The sequence below is a fragment of the Neoarius graeffei genome, chromosome 4 (assembly GCF_027579695.1).
Source record: "Neoarius graeffei isolate fNeoGra1 chromosome 4, fNeoGra1.pri, whole genome shotgun sequence".
Lineage (NCBI taxonomy): Eukaryota > Metazoa > Chordata > Actinopteri > Siluriformes > Ariidae > Neoarius > Neoarius graeffei.
The window spans coordinates 46,696,164-46,711,642 of NC_083572.1; the positions used below are offsets into that span (position 1 = coordinate 46,696,164).

At 41.9% G+C, this 15,479-nt stretch overlaps 1 protein-coding gene across 1 annotated transcript in view; it reads right to left on the reverse strand.

The window, feature by feature from the left end:
* LOC132885037 (serine/threonine-protein kinase 4-like) overlaps nucleotides 1–15,479 on the reverse strand; it is a 158,602-nt gene that overhangs the window by 36,793 nt on the left and 106,330 nt on the right. Inside the window, exons 8-9 of the mRNA XM_060919280.1 lie at nucleotides 6,055–6,183; nucleotides 5,037–5,232 (exon numbers count right to left, since the gene is read on the reverse strand). Coding sequence (XP_060775263.1) covers nucleotides 5,037–5,232; nucleotides 6,055–6,183 — 325 coding nt within the window. The remainder of the gene's footprint in view (nucleotides 1–5,036; nucleotides 5,233–6,054; nucleotides 6,184–15,479) is intronic.

The window sequence follows — 15,479 nt, forward strand, 5'->3', positions numbered from 1 at the left end:
TTTAGGTCATATTTATGCAGAAATATCGAAAATTCTAAAGGGTTCACAAACTTTCAAGCACCACTGTATGCAGCGTTTTATGAGTTGTTTTGTAAACCTCCTACTTTTTAAATACAATTTAGTTTAATTCATTAGAAGTCATATGTAACATTTTTATTGTATTATTATTTGTAGTACCGTATTTTCCGGACTATACGTCGCTCCGGAGTTTAAGTCGCATCAGCCAAAAAATGCATTATGAAGACGAAAAAAACATATATACGTCGCACCGGACTATAAGTCGCACTTTTTTGAAGGGTTATTCTATCCATAGAATCTGTGATTGTATCTGATAAGCGGCGCGTGGTTACTGCACGACTGCATTGTTTATTTAATAAACGAACAGCTGAGCAGTGATAACGCGCCCTTTGCCCTGTAAGTAGCATAGTCTGATTATTTTAAATATCTACTACTATCTTTAATACTATCACTATCGTTATTACTAATAGCCTATATTATTATTATAACTAATATTAGTAGCCTGATGCATTAATCAGTTTGCTTTTAGATTATTTTTACCGGTAGGGCTTATTATCGCCCCATGGCTCTTTCATCTGTGTTATTAAAGCTGTAGTCATCATCGAGGAGAGTCATTCTTCATTTTTGTCGAATTTTATTTCATTAAATCAGAGGTCAAGTAGGCTATAGGTATATCATCTCCAAAGACAACCGTCTAGTGAAAAAAAACAACAACAACCGCTTTTAAATCCCCTACTTAAATCCTTAAAAAGAGTAATTTAACTCATGTCTTGTGTGATCTGATCTCCAATGGTGAAATAAACCGGTTGTGATATGAGTAGTCTGTTATTTTAGAAGATAAATTTAATATATAATTTAATATATAGCCTAATAAAAATAATATTTTATAACATATCACGACATATTACTGTCTGTAACTGTTCGTCACTAAAGCGTTTTCTAAGATCATAATGTCTGATATTATTTTTTTTTTTTTACACACACAATAAGCGCGTGTGCGTAAAGTTATAGTAAACCACCCCCCACCTTTTTTTTTTTTTTTTGAGTCGCCGGACCCACCCACCTCCTGCGTTCTGGGACCTCCCACTTCACAAATTAAGCACTGCCTAAAATCATTACATAACTTATTTAAATAACTATAGCCCTATCATTAATAATAAAACACAGGTCAATCAAGTTTATCAAGCTGACGATTTCACTCCAAATCAGCAAATCCATTGAATTCCTCATCCTCGGTGTCGCTTCTGAACAACTCTGCCTCCAGCGGCAGACGAAGCGCTGTTTCCTCTTCTTCTGCGTGGCTGTCGTCAGACTCAGCATCAGCTCCAGTTATTCCGCGGTGAAAAAAAAAAAACATATATACGTCGCACCGGAGTATAAGTCGCATGGCTAGCCGAACCATGAAAAAAAGTGCGACTTATAGTCCGAAAAATACGGTAATTATCTATTTCTTATGTAGCAATTTTACATTTTAGTATTACATACGTATATTAAAAATCTTTGGCTTTATATTATTCTATTCTCCTGTAAGCTTTTTGCCTTTAGTTTTTATATATTGTAACATAAGATATGTGATTTTATCTTATGCAATAAAGACCAAGAAATAAAATAAATAAATTTATCTGAGATTCTGTTTGCTTCTGTTCCATCGGAAGGAAGGTCGCAACCTGTTGGTGAGTTGCTCGATTGCACACTGAAAACGCTTGGTGTGACAGAACCTGTTACTACTCTGGTGGGATCACTGCCACTGACTTGTGAGGCACTTATCAATGCCCCATCCATAGCCCAGTGTTTTGCAGCAGTTGTTAATGACCCCAATCAGTACAAGGAAAACCAGTCAGTCATTCTTTAGTCCAGCACATCAGTACTCAATTGATCCTCATCAGGGCCTGGTGGATAAATGATGAGCAGGGGAGCACATACAGCGCCAGTGAGCCAAGCGACAGTCAGTGCGTTTACATGCACATAGAGAAAATCGAATTTCTGCCGTTGCTCGACTGAAATCGAAGTTCTAAATGCCATGGAAACACCTTAGCTCGGCTGAAATTGAACCGAACTTGATTTCTCGTAATCGAGCTACACGACCTAGATTATGCGATTTTAGCCGAGCTACTTAGTGCATGTACTTAGACTACTTAGACTACTCGAGCTACGTAGTCGAGCTACTTACTTCAGCACTGCCCCTTCCGGAAGTGACGAGACCACAAGCGGGAAACACAACAGCCTCGGTCGGCATGACAACGAATCATGACAATGGCATGAATCTTTTCTTTTTGTGGCATTGTTTGCACTGTTAAAATTTAGCTCACTTACTGTATCACCAAATACATCTGTACAGCTGTTGCATAGCTGTGAATTGTGTACATAAACAAGTCACTGTATTTGTGTGTATATATATGTCCAACATCTGAAGAATGTCAATAAAAACAAAACAATTGAACTTTTTGTGTGTTTATTAAGACATAAGTTAAATTGTAAGCAAAAAAAAATATTTTTTTGTAAGCAAAAAATGGACTTTAGAAAAATATGCAATTGTGCAAAATAAGTTGTCTTACAAAACAGTGGTCTGCGCAGGACAGTTTGTAGCCATACAGTCTGTTAGAGCAAGCCTAACAGCTTGAGCACAGAACTTGTGAACACGGAAAGTGTTGCCAGATTGGGCGGTTTTAAGTGCATTTTGGCGGATTTGAACATGTTTTGGGCTGGAAAACGTCAGCAGTATCTGGCAACACTGCTGATAACTTTGTTTATACTCTTGAATAGCTCTTCTTCATGACGACAACCGGAAGTGTACCAACACGATGGGGCATGTAGCGCCACCTGTGGCTCGGGTGCACAATGTACCTCACACAATAGCTCGATTTCCTTGTGTGCATGTAGGATTGGATTTCTCTGGCACCCCTGCTGGGACCCTTAGCTCGATTACCGACAGTAGCTCGATTTGGATGTGCATGTAAACGCACTGAGTGTTCAGCCTGTGTGTTGTGCAACATTTAGGTGTGGCACGCAACGTTTAGGTGTGGTGTACTGAAGTCAGTAGTTAACTTTCCATAATAGGGAGGGTGTTTGCCTGTGATGGTGTTTGCATGTTTTAACAGTGAATTTCTTGAGATGCTTGTTTAGTCTGTTTCCTTAGTAATCAGATGAAGAACTTTTATTCTAACAATAAATTCCTCTGTTATTCATATACTTCCGCTTCCTCCTCTTCTTGTTCTCTCAGGGCTAATTTTACTTTGCTGCTGCCTCAATTCCCTTGATTTATTCTTTGGGGTCGTAACAAATGGTAAGTCCATGGGTCAGGCCATGCATGTTAAAACAATCTGTTATATATACCCTTTGGCACAACAAATATAATCGTGCAAAACCATGCACTGAAACCATCATTTTTTATGCTAGTACATTATATTAGGTGAAGTTATTATAGCTGATTAACTTTACATTAGGGTTGGGAACCGAAACTCTGTTCCAAATTAGAACCAAATGCAGAATGCCAAATACCAGCTATAGATAGACAGATGTTCTGTGATAACCCTTTATTATTGCAAACAAAAGTTACATATATGCAAGGATGTACAGTGGTGCTTGAACATTTGCGAACCCTTTAGAATTTTCTAAATTTCTGAATAAATATGACCTGAAACAATCAGATTTTCACACAGACCCTAAAGGTAAATAAAGAGAACCCGATTAAATGAACAAGACAAAAATATTATACTTGGTCATTTGCTTATTGAAGAAAATGATCCAATATTACATATCAGTGAGTGGCAAAAGTATGTGAATCTCTAGGATTAGCAGTTAATTTGAAGGTGAAAACAGAGTTTGATGTGTTAAATCAGTGGGATGACAATTAGGTATAAGTGGGCACCCTGTTTTATTGAAAAAACAAGGATCTATCAAAGTTCGTGCTGTCCATTCTAATAAAAAAAAAAGCTGTTCGAAATAAGTTGCATTATTTTTCAACTACAAAAAAAAAGAAAGAAATTGAAGATTTTATTTAATTTTTTTGTTTGTTTTTTGCAATAGCCCAGTGGTAAATATTTAAACATAATTTGCAAATGTTAAATGCAACTGCTAGTACACTATATTGTTAACTGGCATCTTCAGCATTCTTCTATTGATCAAAGTACAAAAACAGTGATTTAATTCCTAATGCAAACCTGGGAGATAAAGATAAAGTGCTTGAAGAAAAGTAATCTGATGTAGAATACATCAGAATTAGATCTGAATGTGTTATTTTCAATATAAAGGCTGATCTAGATTATGCATTCTTCCACGTGAAAGGTAGCACTTTTGGTACAGATCTATACTAATCCAATATTTTTCCATTAGAAGGAAAGGGGGACTGGAGGTTTACTTCCCTGGGCTGATTGATTACGATCACTTTGCAGATGGTGAGGTGTTTGTATTGAAACTGGAGAACGCAAGCCGTAAGAGCATGAGACAGCCCACAGGGATTAAATTGCAGGCAACATAGAGGATACCACTAAATGACATAACAGTGATAAATATTAAATTATCTGATTTGGAAAATCTGAAATAGTGAAATTCTCTTTCAAAATACACAGAGAAAAGTTTGTGTGTATTGTGCGGTGTTCTTCTCCAACATGTGCATGGAGACAATCATGCCCTGATTGTCTCCATGCTGTTGCACAAATGTGTCCCAAAATAGCATGAACTGATAAATATTTTACTGCTCGGTACAGAAACCTGCTGGACATAAATGTTTTGGCTCAGACTTGACCTCAAGTGGATGGTGCTTTTAATCTTCCAGATATATATAAGTGTACTAGTAAGTACGTGAACAATGTTGTGCACATTACCATTGTGTCTGCACACACAGGCATAGTCACACCTTAAGTATTAATCAATAGGCTACTGTAAACCTAGAAATAATATTTATATGACACCATTTTTTAAATGGGTAAAGCACAACATTGATGGCATAATTATTCTAAATGTCTTTAACATGATCACAGCAGTGGAACATGAGGGAGAACTGTACCATATTCACTCACATTTCATGGTGCCTGCATCCTCCTCCTCCTCCTCCTCAGAGTTAATGACCATGGTGCCAAGCTGAGACTCCAAGGTGCTGTCATTGTGCTCAACCATGGTTCCCAATGAACTTCCGAGTGACCCAGGTGAACGGACAGTTCCCAGATCTGATGCGCTGGCCCTCACCATTGTACCCTGATCAACTTCATCTTCATCCTGATTGGCCCAAGGGAAACAGCAATAGTAAAACTTAATGTACAACTTAATACAAAACCTAACGTACAATGTACAACTGCAGCTGCTCATTTCAAAGCATAAATCAAACTTAGAGGCTTGTAGGAGAGGAAAATGCAAGAATTTGTATAAACTATATATTCTTCGCATATACTGCATTTTTATAATGTGTTCACAATTAACGTTGTAGTCAGTTATTATAATAACAGCTATTATTCTATCCACATTCACTGGATATGAGCAATTGTGCACTCTGATTGGCTACTCTATTACTAGGCTATCAACTCATGTACTGTGAATAAAGAAAAACAAAATGGTGGCACATGTTGCTGAACCAACCAAGGACGAAATAAAAACTCTATTCAAAAACAAAACCCAAAAAAATACAAAAAAGCAACAAAATATGGAATGAAAGTATCTGATGGTAAGAATGTCTGTCTTTTTTCAAGAATTATTAAAGCATTTTTCACAAATTGCTACTGTCATTTCAGTTTACATTCTAAGTGGAAATTATTTTGTTGATCATTTTGTATAAAGTTTATATTTATCGAATTTGCAAAAAATAAAAATGCTCTGTTTCTCAAAATCCAGTGAATGTGGATAGAATAAAACAATTATTCCACTCAATCTCGTCATACATGGCTAATAGCCGACTCGGCGCATGTACAATTTGATTTCGTGCAACAACTGTTAATTAGGTATTACTAATAGCTATTAGTAAGATTTAGTGACCGGGGGAATCCTGGGAATACAAGGTTGCAGACACAAACAACTTATTTTGGAAAAATAGACATTTTAAGTTACCGAGTTTTCTTCATCCTCTGCATCCTGCTCTCTCTGTTGAGCCTCTTGTTTTTTGAGTTTGAGCTCCATAGCGTCTGTGATTAGTGCCTTCAGGATGCTGTTGGACTTGGCACTCTTTATGAATGGGTGCTTTAAAAAAAAAGTAATGGGAATATTAGGTTTTCAATGATTTCTCTGAATTTTACTTTTTTTTTTATTTCTGGCAGAATGATTGTACAACATAATTTAAAAAAATGAATTTGGTGCAAAAGTTTTCAATTTTTTTTTTTTTTTTTTCCTGAAATCAACACAGGGTCAGAATTATACATGCAGAATCAAAAAACTATACATACACCCACTTAGATTATTAAATTCAGTGGTGCTGAAAGTTCCAAAATGCCTTGTAACTTGCCAAGGCCTTTTAACTTCCTGTTAGCGATCATGATTGACTACAGCTGGTAGCTTCTCTGTACCAACAGAAAAAAGGGTTTGTTTGACACTCACTGGATTGACCAACACATAATACAATGGGAATGTCCAAGGAGCTCAGTGCAGATCTGAGAAAGAGGATCATAGATTTGCACAAGTCAAATATGTCTCTTGGAGCCATTTCTAAACTACAGATTCCATAATCATCAGTTCAAACAAATGGATGAAAATACAAGTTATTGGGAAGTGTAGCCACTTTGCCAATGTTTGGACGAAGACCCAAACTGTCACCCTAAGCTGAGAAGAAATTGGTTTTGATGGTAAGGAACAATCCAGGAATCACCAAGGCATAGGCCTGTCATGAGCTGGAAGCTGCAGGAACACCAGGGTCACTGGCTACAGTCAAGCGAGGTTTACATAGCCATGGACTGAGAGGCTGCCATTCAAGAAAGAGGCCCCTACTCTAAAACTTACACTTTCAAGCTTGACTAGAGTTTGCAGTTGACAGCATGGACAAAGAAAAAGCCTTATGGAGGAAACTTTTATAGTCAGATGAGACAAAGATTTAGTTGTTTGGCCACAGTGACCAAAGGTATAGAGGAAAACTTTATAAACTTTTAAGCATGGTGGTGTTAACATCATGCTTTGGGGCCGTTTTGCTGACAGCGGAATTGGTACATTCCACAAAATGGACGGAATCATGAAGGAGGAGGACTACTTCAGAATTATTAAGCAGAACCTCAAACCATCAGAAATGTGGACACAACTGGGGATTCCAACAGTCCTATGACCCCAGTTGTACATTAAAGCTGGTTGTGGAATTCATAAAGCAGGCAAACATTAAGCTTGAGAAATGACTTTCCCAAAGTCCTGACCTCAACCCTATCCAAAATACGTGGACTGTGTTTAAAAGTTTAATCTTTACAAGGGGTGTCAACATTCATGGAGGGTTCACTGATTCACATGGGGCACGAAGGCTAGCCCATATGGTCCAAATCCCACAGAAGAGCTACTGTAGCACAAACTGCTGAAAAATGTTAATGGTGACACCTTTCTGTTTTAGCCAGCATTAACTTTTTCAGCAGTTTGTGTTACAGTAACTCTTCTGTGGGATTGGACCATATGGGCTAACCTTCATGCCCCATGCAAATCAATCAGCCTTTAACACCCGTGACCTTGTCGCTGGTTCACTGGTTGTCCTTCCTTGGATCATTTTTGGTAGGTACTAACTACTGCATACTGAGAACACTACAAGACATGCCATTTTGGAGATGCTCAGATCCAGTCATCAAACCATCACAACTTGACCCGTGTCAAAGTCACTCAGATCCTTACGTTTGCCCATTTTTCCTGCTTCCAACACATCAACTTCAAGAGCTGACTATTCTCTTGCTGCCTAATATATCCCATCCCTTGACAGATGCTATTGTAATGAGATAATCAACGTTATTCACTTCACCTGTCAGTGGTCACAATGTTATGGCTGATCTGTGCATATACATATAAATATACAGATATATATGTAGAGAGAGGATATTAGATGGTTGCGCAATATGAAGTTTATGTTCGAGTGGTGAATGCATATCGTGATATATTTTTCAACACGAGAAGATAAACTCCATATCTTTGCGCCACCATATATTTATATTATATGGACACATCCACAAAAAATATCCAAGTTAATCAAAGGAATTTTTATTTTAAACTGGTTCATCATTTTGAGAGCACACATCTTGTCAGCAGGAAAATGTTGGGAGTGACATCATCAGAGTGAAATATCGGAAAATATTTCACTCAGATCTGTGATGTATTTCGTATGAAAAATGCAAGTTTTTCAACACGAGAAGATAAACTTCATATCTTCAAGCCAAATTGTGATGTTCTTTTTATTATATAGACACATTCACAAACAAAAAGTACCCAAATTTATCAAAATAATTCATCAATTTCCTCATCTAGTGCTGATATTGTGCCATGTGTTGGACTTATATAAAAAAAAAAATCTTATATTAATTCATCAAAATGTACACTGATTCATGCCAGCACAATTTTTTAAATTTTAATATTTGCTGTTATTATGGTGTAATTTTTATAGTGTAATTTTTGTATTACCATGCTTTAGCATGTAGGGGTTAGGTGGTAATTGGAACGCAAGTGTTCTTGCACTTGCGTGATGGTTCTTCAGTAAATGCTGGAGGACCCCTCTGATATGTTCTCTATGACTCCTCTCATCGGAGGAGTAGATTAAAATGTTGCCAATGTAAGCTATAATGTACCGTCCCAACATGTCTCTTAGTATGTCATTGATAAGACATTGAAAGACACTGGGAGCCAAAGAAAGGCCATATGGCATTACCCAGCATTCGAAGTGACCAGTGGTTGTACTGAACGCGGTCTTCCATTCGTCACCCTTCCTGATTCTTATTAAGTTACAGGCGCTACGCAGGTCAAGTTTCAAGAATATCTTGGCGGAATGAAGTTGCTCTAGAGCAGACGGAGCAAGAGGCAGAAGATATGGATATTTAACAGTGACCTGGTTGAGTCTTCTATAGTCTATACAAGGCCAAAGGCCGCCACCTTGCTTTTCGACAAAGAAGCCCACTGAGGCTGGTGATTTGGAGAGATGAACAGATCCTTGGTTGAGGGCTTCCTGGATGTATTCTTTCATGGCAGCGTATTCCTTCTGGGAAAGGGGATAGATTCGACCACGTGGAGGTGACATACCTGGTAGAAGGTCGATGGCACAGTCATATGGTCTGTGAGGTGGTAGCTCACAAGCTTTCCCTTTACTAAAGCCTTCCTGTAGGTCGAGATAACACTCTGGGACATTCTCAGTGGAATCTGGCTGCGGCCTCTCCATTGACATGGAAGAGATACACAGTTGGGGATGTGAAAGACAGTGTTGAAAATGTGGGAGACCATTGAAGAATTTCCTTGTTATGCCAAGAGATCAGTGGATCATGAAGTTGTAACCAGGGATACCCAAGAATGATGTGCTGTTCTGTCGTGGTAACATAGAGAGAGATGTGCTCTGAATGGAGTGCTCCCACCTGAATGTTAACAGCAGCGGTTCTGGTAGCGACCCGGCCATCACCTATGGGTCCTCCGTCAATGGTTCGAATGCTGAGTGGACTCTGCAGAGGGATTGTGGGCAGGTCATACTTCTGGATGATCATGCTGTTGATGAAATTCCCCTCTGCCCCTGAGTCTACAGAGGCAGACAGGATGTGTGGAGGACACCAGCTTTAACAATACAAGCACTTTAAATGATTGTGCATTAAATTTTTGATCAGGACTCACCGCATGAGTTGTGGTTTCTACAGGCTTGGAATGTGATGGGCGGATGGGACATTGGTTGATCTTATGCTCTGAACTCCCGCAGTAAAAACAGAGACCCTCTTTTTTCCTCCTTTCCCGCTTTGATCTTTTCAGAAGAGTGCCGGAAACTCCCATGGGTGCACTTTCTTCAGTCAGATGAACAAGCCCGGAGGTTTCCTTGAGAGACGGCCAGCTAGTGAGCAAATGATCCAACTGGATAGCCAAGTCAATGAGGGAATTCAGTGTCAGGTTGTCATCCCTACACACCATCTCGCTGAGTACCTCCGGATGGAGGCCCTGATGTAACACCACTTTCAATGCCGGTTCATTCCATCCACTGGCTGCGGTGAGAGTCCGAAAGTCCAAGACATATTCTGCAGCTCTTTTAGAACCTTGTTTAATGGTGAGGAGACTCTCTTCTACTTTGATGCCCTCAGGTTTGTGATCAAATACTTGTCTGAAGAGCTTGAGGAAACCCTCATATGAAGTAGTGTGTTCTCCTTCTTTTCTCCATACGGTGCTAGCCCACTGAAGTGCCTTACCAGTGAGAAAGGATAGAAACTTGGCGATTTTGTGTTCGTCCAAGAGGCAGGGCATTGTAGAAAAGTACACAGAGCACTGGAGCAGAAATCTCTTACAAGCGACCGTGTCTCCAGCATACTTTTCGGGAACAGGGAGCTGTAATACAGCACTAGAAGATGCCTCAGGGTGTGGAAGGAGGGCCTGCGACATCACAGCTGCAAGCTGTATCATGCGCGTGTTGAGGTCAGCAAGCGTCTGTTGATGTTCTCCTACCAACCGCCCCTGAGCGTTCAGTGCAGTCTGCTTCACTTCCTCTATTACATTCATTGTAGGCAAAGTACCCTGTCAGAATGCAGGCACTGGAGAAAGCGGGGAGCAAACAGTACAGAACCAAATCGTGGAGCTATAATCATAGTTAGAAGGCCGGCAAGAGTGGCCATGTTTGTAGTTCGGTTAGCGCTGCTGGTTTCAACAATTTTACTGACAGCAAGTCTTAATCCTTTCCCCTGCCACATTTTATTTGTTCATAATTTATTTGTTCACTCTTGCGGCGCCATCTTTTTTTTTTCAAGATGGCGCCGCAAGAGTGGTAGCTAGTTGCAGTAGCTCCGAGCGTGTTTATGTGTTTTGGTATGTTTTTGTACTTTTTTCGTGTTTCTTTCTGCACTAGTCTCCGTCGGAAGTGTGCACCTCGGAATGTACTACTCGTGAGACTGCATTTGTATTTTTCTCTTTTTCTTTCTGGGGCTATTTAAATCGGCATCAGCACACCCTTTTAGCCACGGCTCCATTGTTTACACTCGGGAGCAGCTGTTAGCACTGCGCAACACCAAGGTACTCCCCGTGGAAAGACCGGTGATCCCCGCGGAATTAAGGAGAAGGAGAAGGGGATGCAGAGCTGGAATGAAGTGCCGGGAGAAGAAAAGACGGTATAAACCATGCATACTGTCTGTCATCATGGGAAACGTAAGATCTCTCCCTAATAAGATGGATGAGCTAACGGCACTAACCAGGCTGCAGAGGGAGTACTAGGAGTGTAGCCTTATGTGCTTCACAGAGACTTGGCTGAATGAACTCTCATCGGACTCACACGTCACTCTGGATGGATTTCAACTCGTGAGAGCGGACAGGAAAGCCAAGGAGAGCGGTAAGAGGAAAGGAGGGGGTATAGCGATGTTTGTGAATGACAGATGGTGTAGCCCGGGGCACATCAGGGTAAAGGAGCAGTATTGCAGTAAAAACATTGAACTGCTAGCGGTTAGCATTCGGCCATATTACCTCCCGAGGGAATTCTCGCACGTTATCGCGATAACTGTGTACATCCCCCCGGCGGCCGATGCTGCTGCAGCCTGTGAGCTCTTACACACTACAGTGTCAACGCTTCAGACATCGCACCCCCAGTCCCTGCTACTAATCTCTGGTGACTTCAATCATGCTTCCCTGTCCTCCACTCTCCCAACCTTCACTCAGTATGTGAAATGCCACACCAGAGACAATAGAACTTTGGATTTAATGCATGTGAACACCAAGGACGCATATAGTTCATCACCCCTCCCCCCGCTGGGCCGTTCTGACCACAATCTGGTTCACTTGTTCCCTACATACATACCTATGGTGAATAAACAACCACCCACCAAGAGGTATGTAAGGAGCTGGTCTGAGGAGACCAGTATGGCACTGAGGGACTGCTTTGACACCACGGACTGGGATGTGTTGTGTGAACCTCACAGGGATGACACTGATAGCCTGACAACTTGCATCACGGATTACATTAATTTCTGTGTTGAAAACACTGTGCCAGTCAGGAAGGTGTGGTGTTTTCCCAACAATAAACCCTGGGTGACCTCTGAACTAAAAGCCCTATTAAACGAGAAGAAGAGGGTTTTTAAATCTGGCAACAAGGAGGAGATGAGGAGAGTACAAAGGGAGCTGAAGAGGGGGATAAGGAGAGGCAAGGACAGCTACAGGAGGAAGCTGGAGGAGCGCTTCAAGGGGAGCAACACCGGAGAGGTATGGAGAGGCCTGAAGACCATCTCTGGCCACACAAAGGACAGTGGGAGGGGCCCTGTATCTGGGGGCCAAGACTGGGCAAATGAGTTGAATCTCTTTTTCAACAGATTTGACTGTGCCACCCCACCCTCCCCCACTCACCATAGTCCTGACCGGTCTGTGATATCACTCCAACCCCCCCCCCCCCATAATACCTCTGACACCAACAGCTCTCTCCTCACACCACATCACCCCCCTCCAATCCCTGCCAGACCAATCCACACACTCCACCCCCGACCTCACTCTACAGGTCTCACACCTCAGCTACATCCCTCGCCTCTCTATAACAGCTGATCAGGTGTTGAAGGAGCTGAGGAGGATCAAGACAAGGAAAGCTGCTGGCCCTGATGGTATCAACTCCAGACTGCTTAAGGACTGTGCAGATCAGCTCTGTGGGATTCTTCTGTACATTTTCAACCTCAGTCTAGAGAAAGTTCCACTTCTGTGGAAAACATCATGTGTGGTTCCAGTTCTCAAGACTGCGCACCCCAGGGAGCTCAACCACTTTCGGCCAGTAGCTTTAACATCTCACCTAATGAAGATCATGGAGAGGATTGTTCTCTCCCACCTCCGACACCTGGTAACAGCGAGATGGACCCCCTGCAGTTCGCATATCGACCGGGCATTGGTGTGGATGATGCTGTCATTTACCTGCTACACCGGTCACTTTTGCACCTGGAGGGCACTGGGAGCACTGTGATTATCATGTTCTTTGACTTCTCCAGTGCTTTCAACACAATCCAGCCATCACTGCTTAAGGGGAAGCTGGAGGGAGCTGGTGTCAACTGCCATCTGGCTGCATGGATCATCGACTACCTCATTAACAGACTGCAGTATGTGAGGCTCTGAGACTGTGTGTCTGATGTGGTAGTCTGCAGCACAGGGGCTCCACAGGGTACAGTGCTCTTGCCTTTCCTCTTTACACTTTACACATCTGACTTCAGCTACAACACGGACAGCTGCCACCTCCAGAAGTTCTCAGATGATACAGCCATCGTTGGACGTGTGTCAGGGAGGGACAATCTGGAGTACAGAGAGGTCATCACCAACTTTGTCGCCTGGTGCAAACTGAACCACCTGCGCATCAATGCCAGCAAGACAAAGGAGGTGGTGCTCGATTTCAGAAGGACGGTTCCTCAAATTGCACCAGTGAACATCCAGGGTTTGGACATTGAGATCGTGGAGGAGTACAAATACTTGGGTGTTCACCTCAACAACAAACTGGACTGGACTAACAACACAGATGTCCTGTACAAGAAGGGCCAAAGTCGTCTCCACCTCTTGAGAAGATTGAGGTCTTTTGGTGTGTGCAGGACACTGCTTAGGACGTTTTATGACTCTGTGGTAGCATCAGCGATTTTCTACGCTGTGGTCTGCTGGGGCTGTGGAAGTTCAGAGAGGGACAGGAAGAAACTTAATAAACTGGTCAGACGGGCTGGCTCAGTCTTAGACTGTCCTCTGGACTCCATTGAGGTGGTGGGTGAGAGGAGGATGTTAGCCAAGCTGACCTCAATCATGGATAACCCCTCTCACCCCCTACATGAGGCTGTGGGGGCTTTAAGCAGCTCTTTTAGTAGTAGACTGCTACACCCATGGTGTAAGAAGGAGAGATACTGCAGGTCATTCATACCTACTGCTGTCAGACTGCATAACACCCACAACTTGTAACGTAGCAACAATAACCTGTCTGTCGTTATATTTACACTACTTCACCACTACTATCTCTGCCATTTCTCATCGATGCAATTATTATGTGCAATAATATAGGCCTTAAACTATTTTATGCATACTTATATATATAATTTATGTATATATGTGTGTATATATATACAGAGTCTACCTGTAATGTGCAATTTTTCCGAGCCTCTCAATAAGGCAATCTTTTCTATACTTTTTCACAGTAGATAATGCAAATAGCCCTTTGTATTTAATCCTTCGTTTGTCTAATTTTTATTTCAGTTTTATTTGTTACCTGTTTGACATTTTCTTGCTACTGTAACACGTGAATTTCCCCGATGTGGGATGAATAAAGTGAATCTAATCTAATCTAATCTAATCTAATCTAATCTAATCTAATCTAATCTAATCTAATCTAATCTAATCTAATCTAATTAGTAACTTGAATGTGGTGAAATCAATCATCACAGTAGAACACTAAGTCAGTTAATCTTCAGGGATATCAATCTGTCCATTGAGGAAGCATAAGTGACTGTGAATCAATTTCACCTGCTTTGGTGGAAATGAAAGTGACAACAGGTACAATGGAGAGGCAAAAGCAAGAAAACCCCCCAAAAGGGAATGGTTTTACATGTGGTAGCCTCTCCTTATCCTTCCTGACTGATTCTTCTCTAGTTTTGCGCTTTGCTAATGTCCTTGTCACTGCTGGTATCATGAGGCGGTACCTGCTGCCCACTCAGGTTGCACAGGTAGTCTAGCTCCTCCAGGATGGCGCTTCCATACATGCTGTCACAAGAAGGTGTGCTGTACCTCCCAGCACAGTCTCAAGAGCATGAAGGAAATACCAAGAGACTGGCCATTACACAAGGGGAGCTGGACAGGGCCGTAGAAAGGCATCAACCCAGCAGCAGGACTGGTATCTGTTCCTTTGTGTGAGGAGGAACAGGAGGAGCACTGCCAGAGCTCTACAAAATGAAATCCAGCAGGCTACTGGTATGCATGTTTCTGACCAAACAGACTCCATGAGGGTGGCATGAGGGCCTGACTTCCTCTAGTGGGACCTGGGCTCACAGCCCAGCACTGTGCAGCTCGATTGGCATTCATCAGAGAACAGCAGAATTTGCAGGTCTCCCACTGGCGCCCTGTTCTCTTCACAGATGAGAGCAGGTTCACACTGAGCACATGTGACAGGCGTGAAAGAGTCTGAAGATACCGTGGTGAATGTTACGCTGCCTGTAACATCCTCCAACATGACTGGTTTGGCGGTGGGTCAGTGATGGTTTGGGGAGGCATATCCCTGGAGGGTTGGACAGATTTCCATGTTATAGCCAATGGTACCCTAGAGCGATTGTCAGACTTTATGCTGTTGCACTTGGCCTCGAGTTCCTTCTGGTGCAGGACAATGCCTGGCCTCATGTGGCCAGCGTGTGTAGGCAATTCCTGATTGTTGA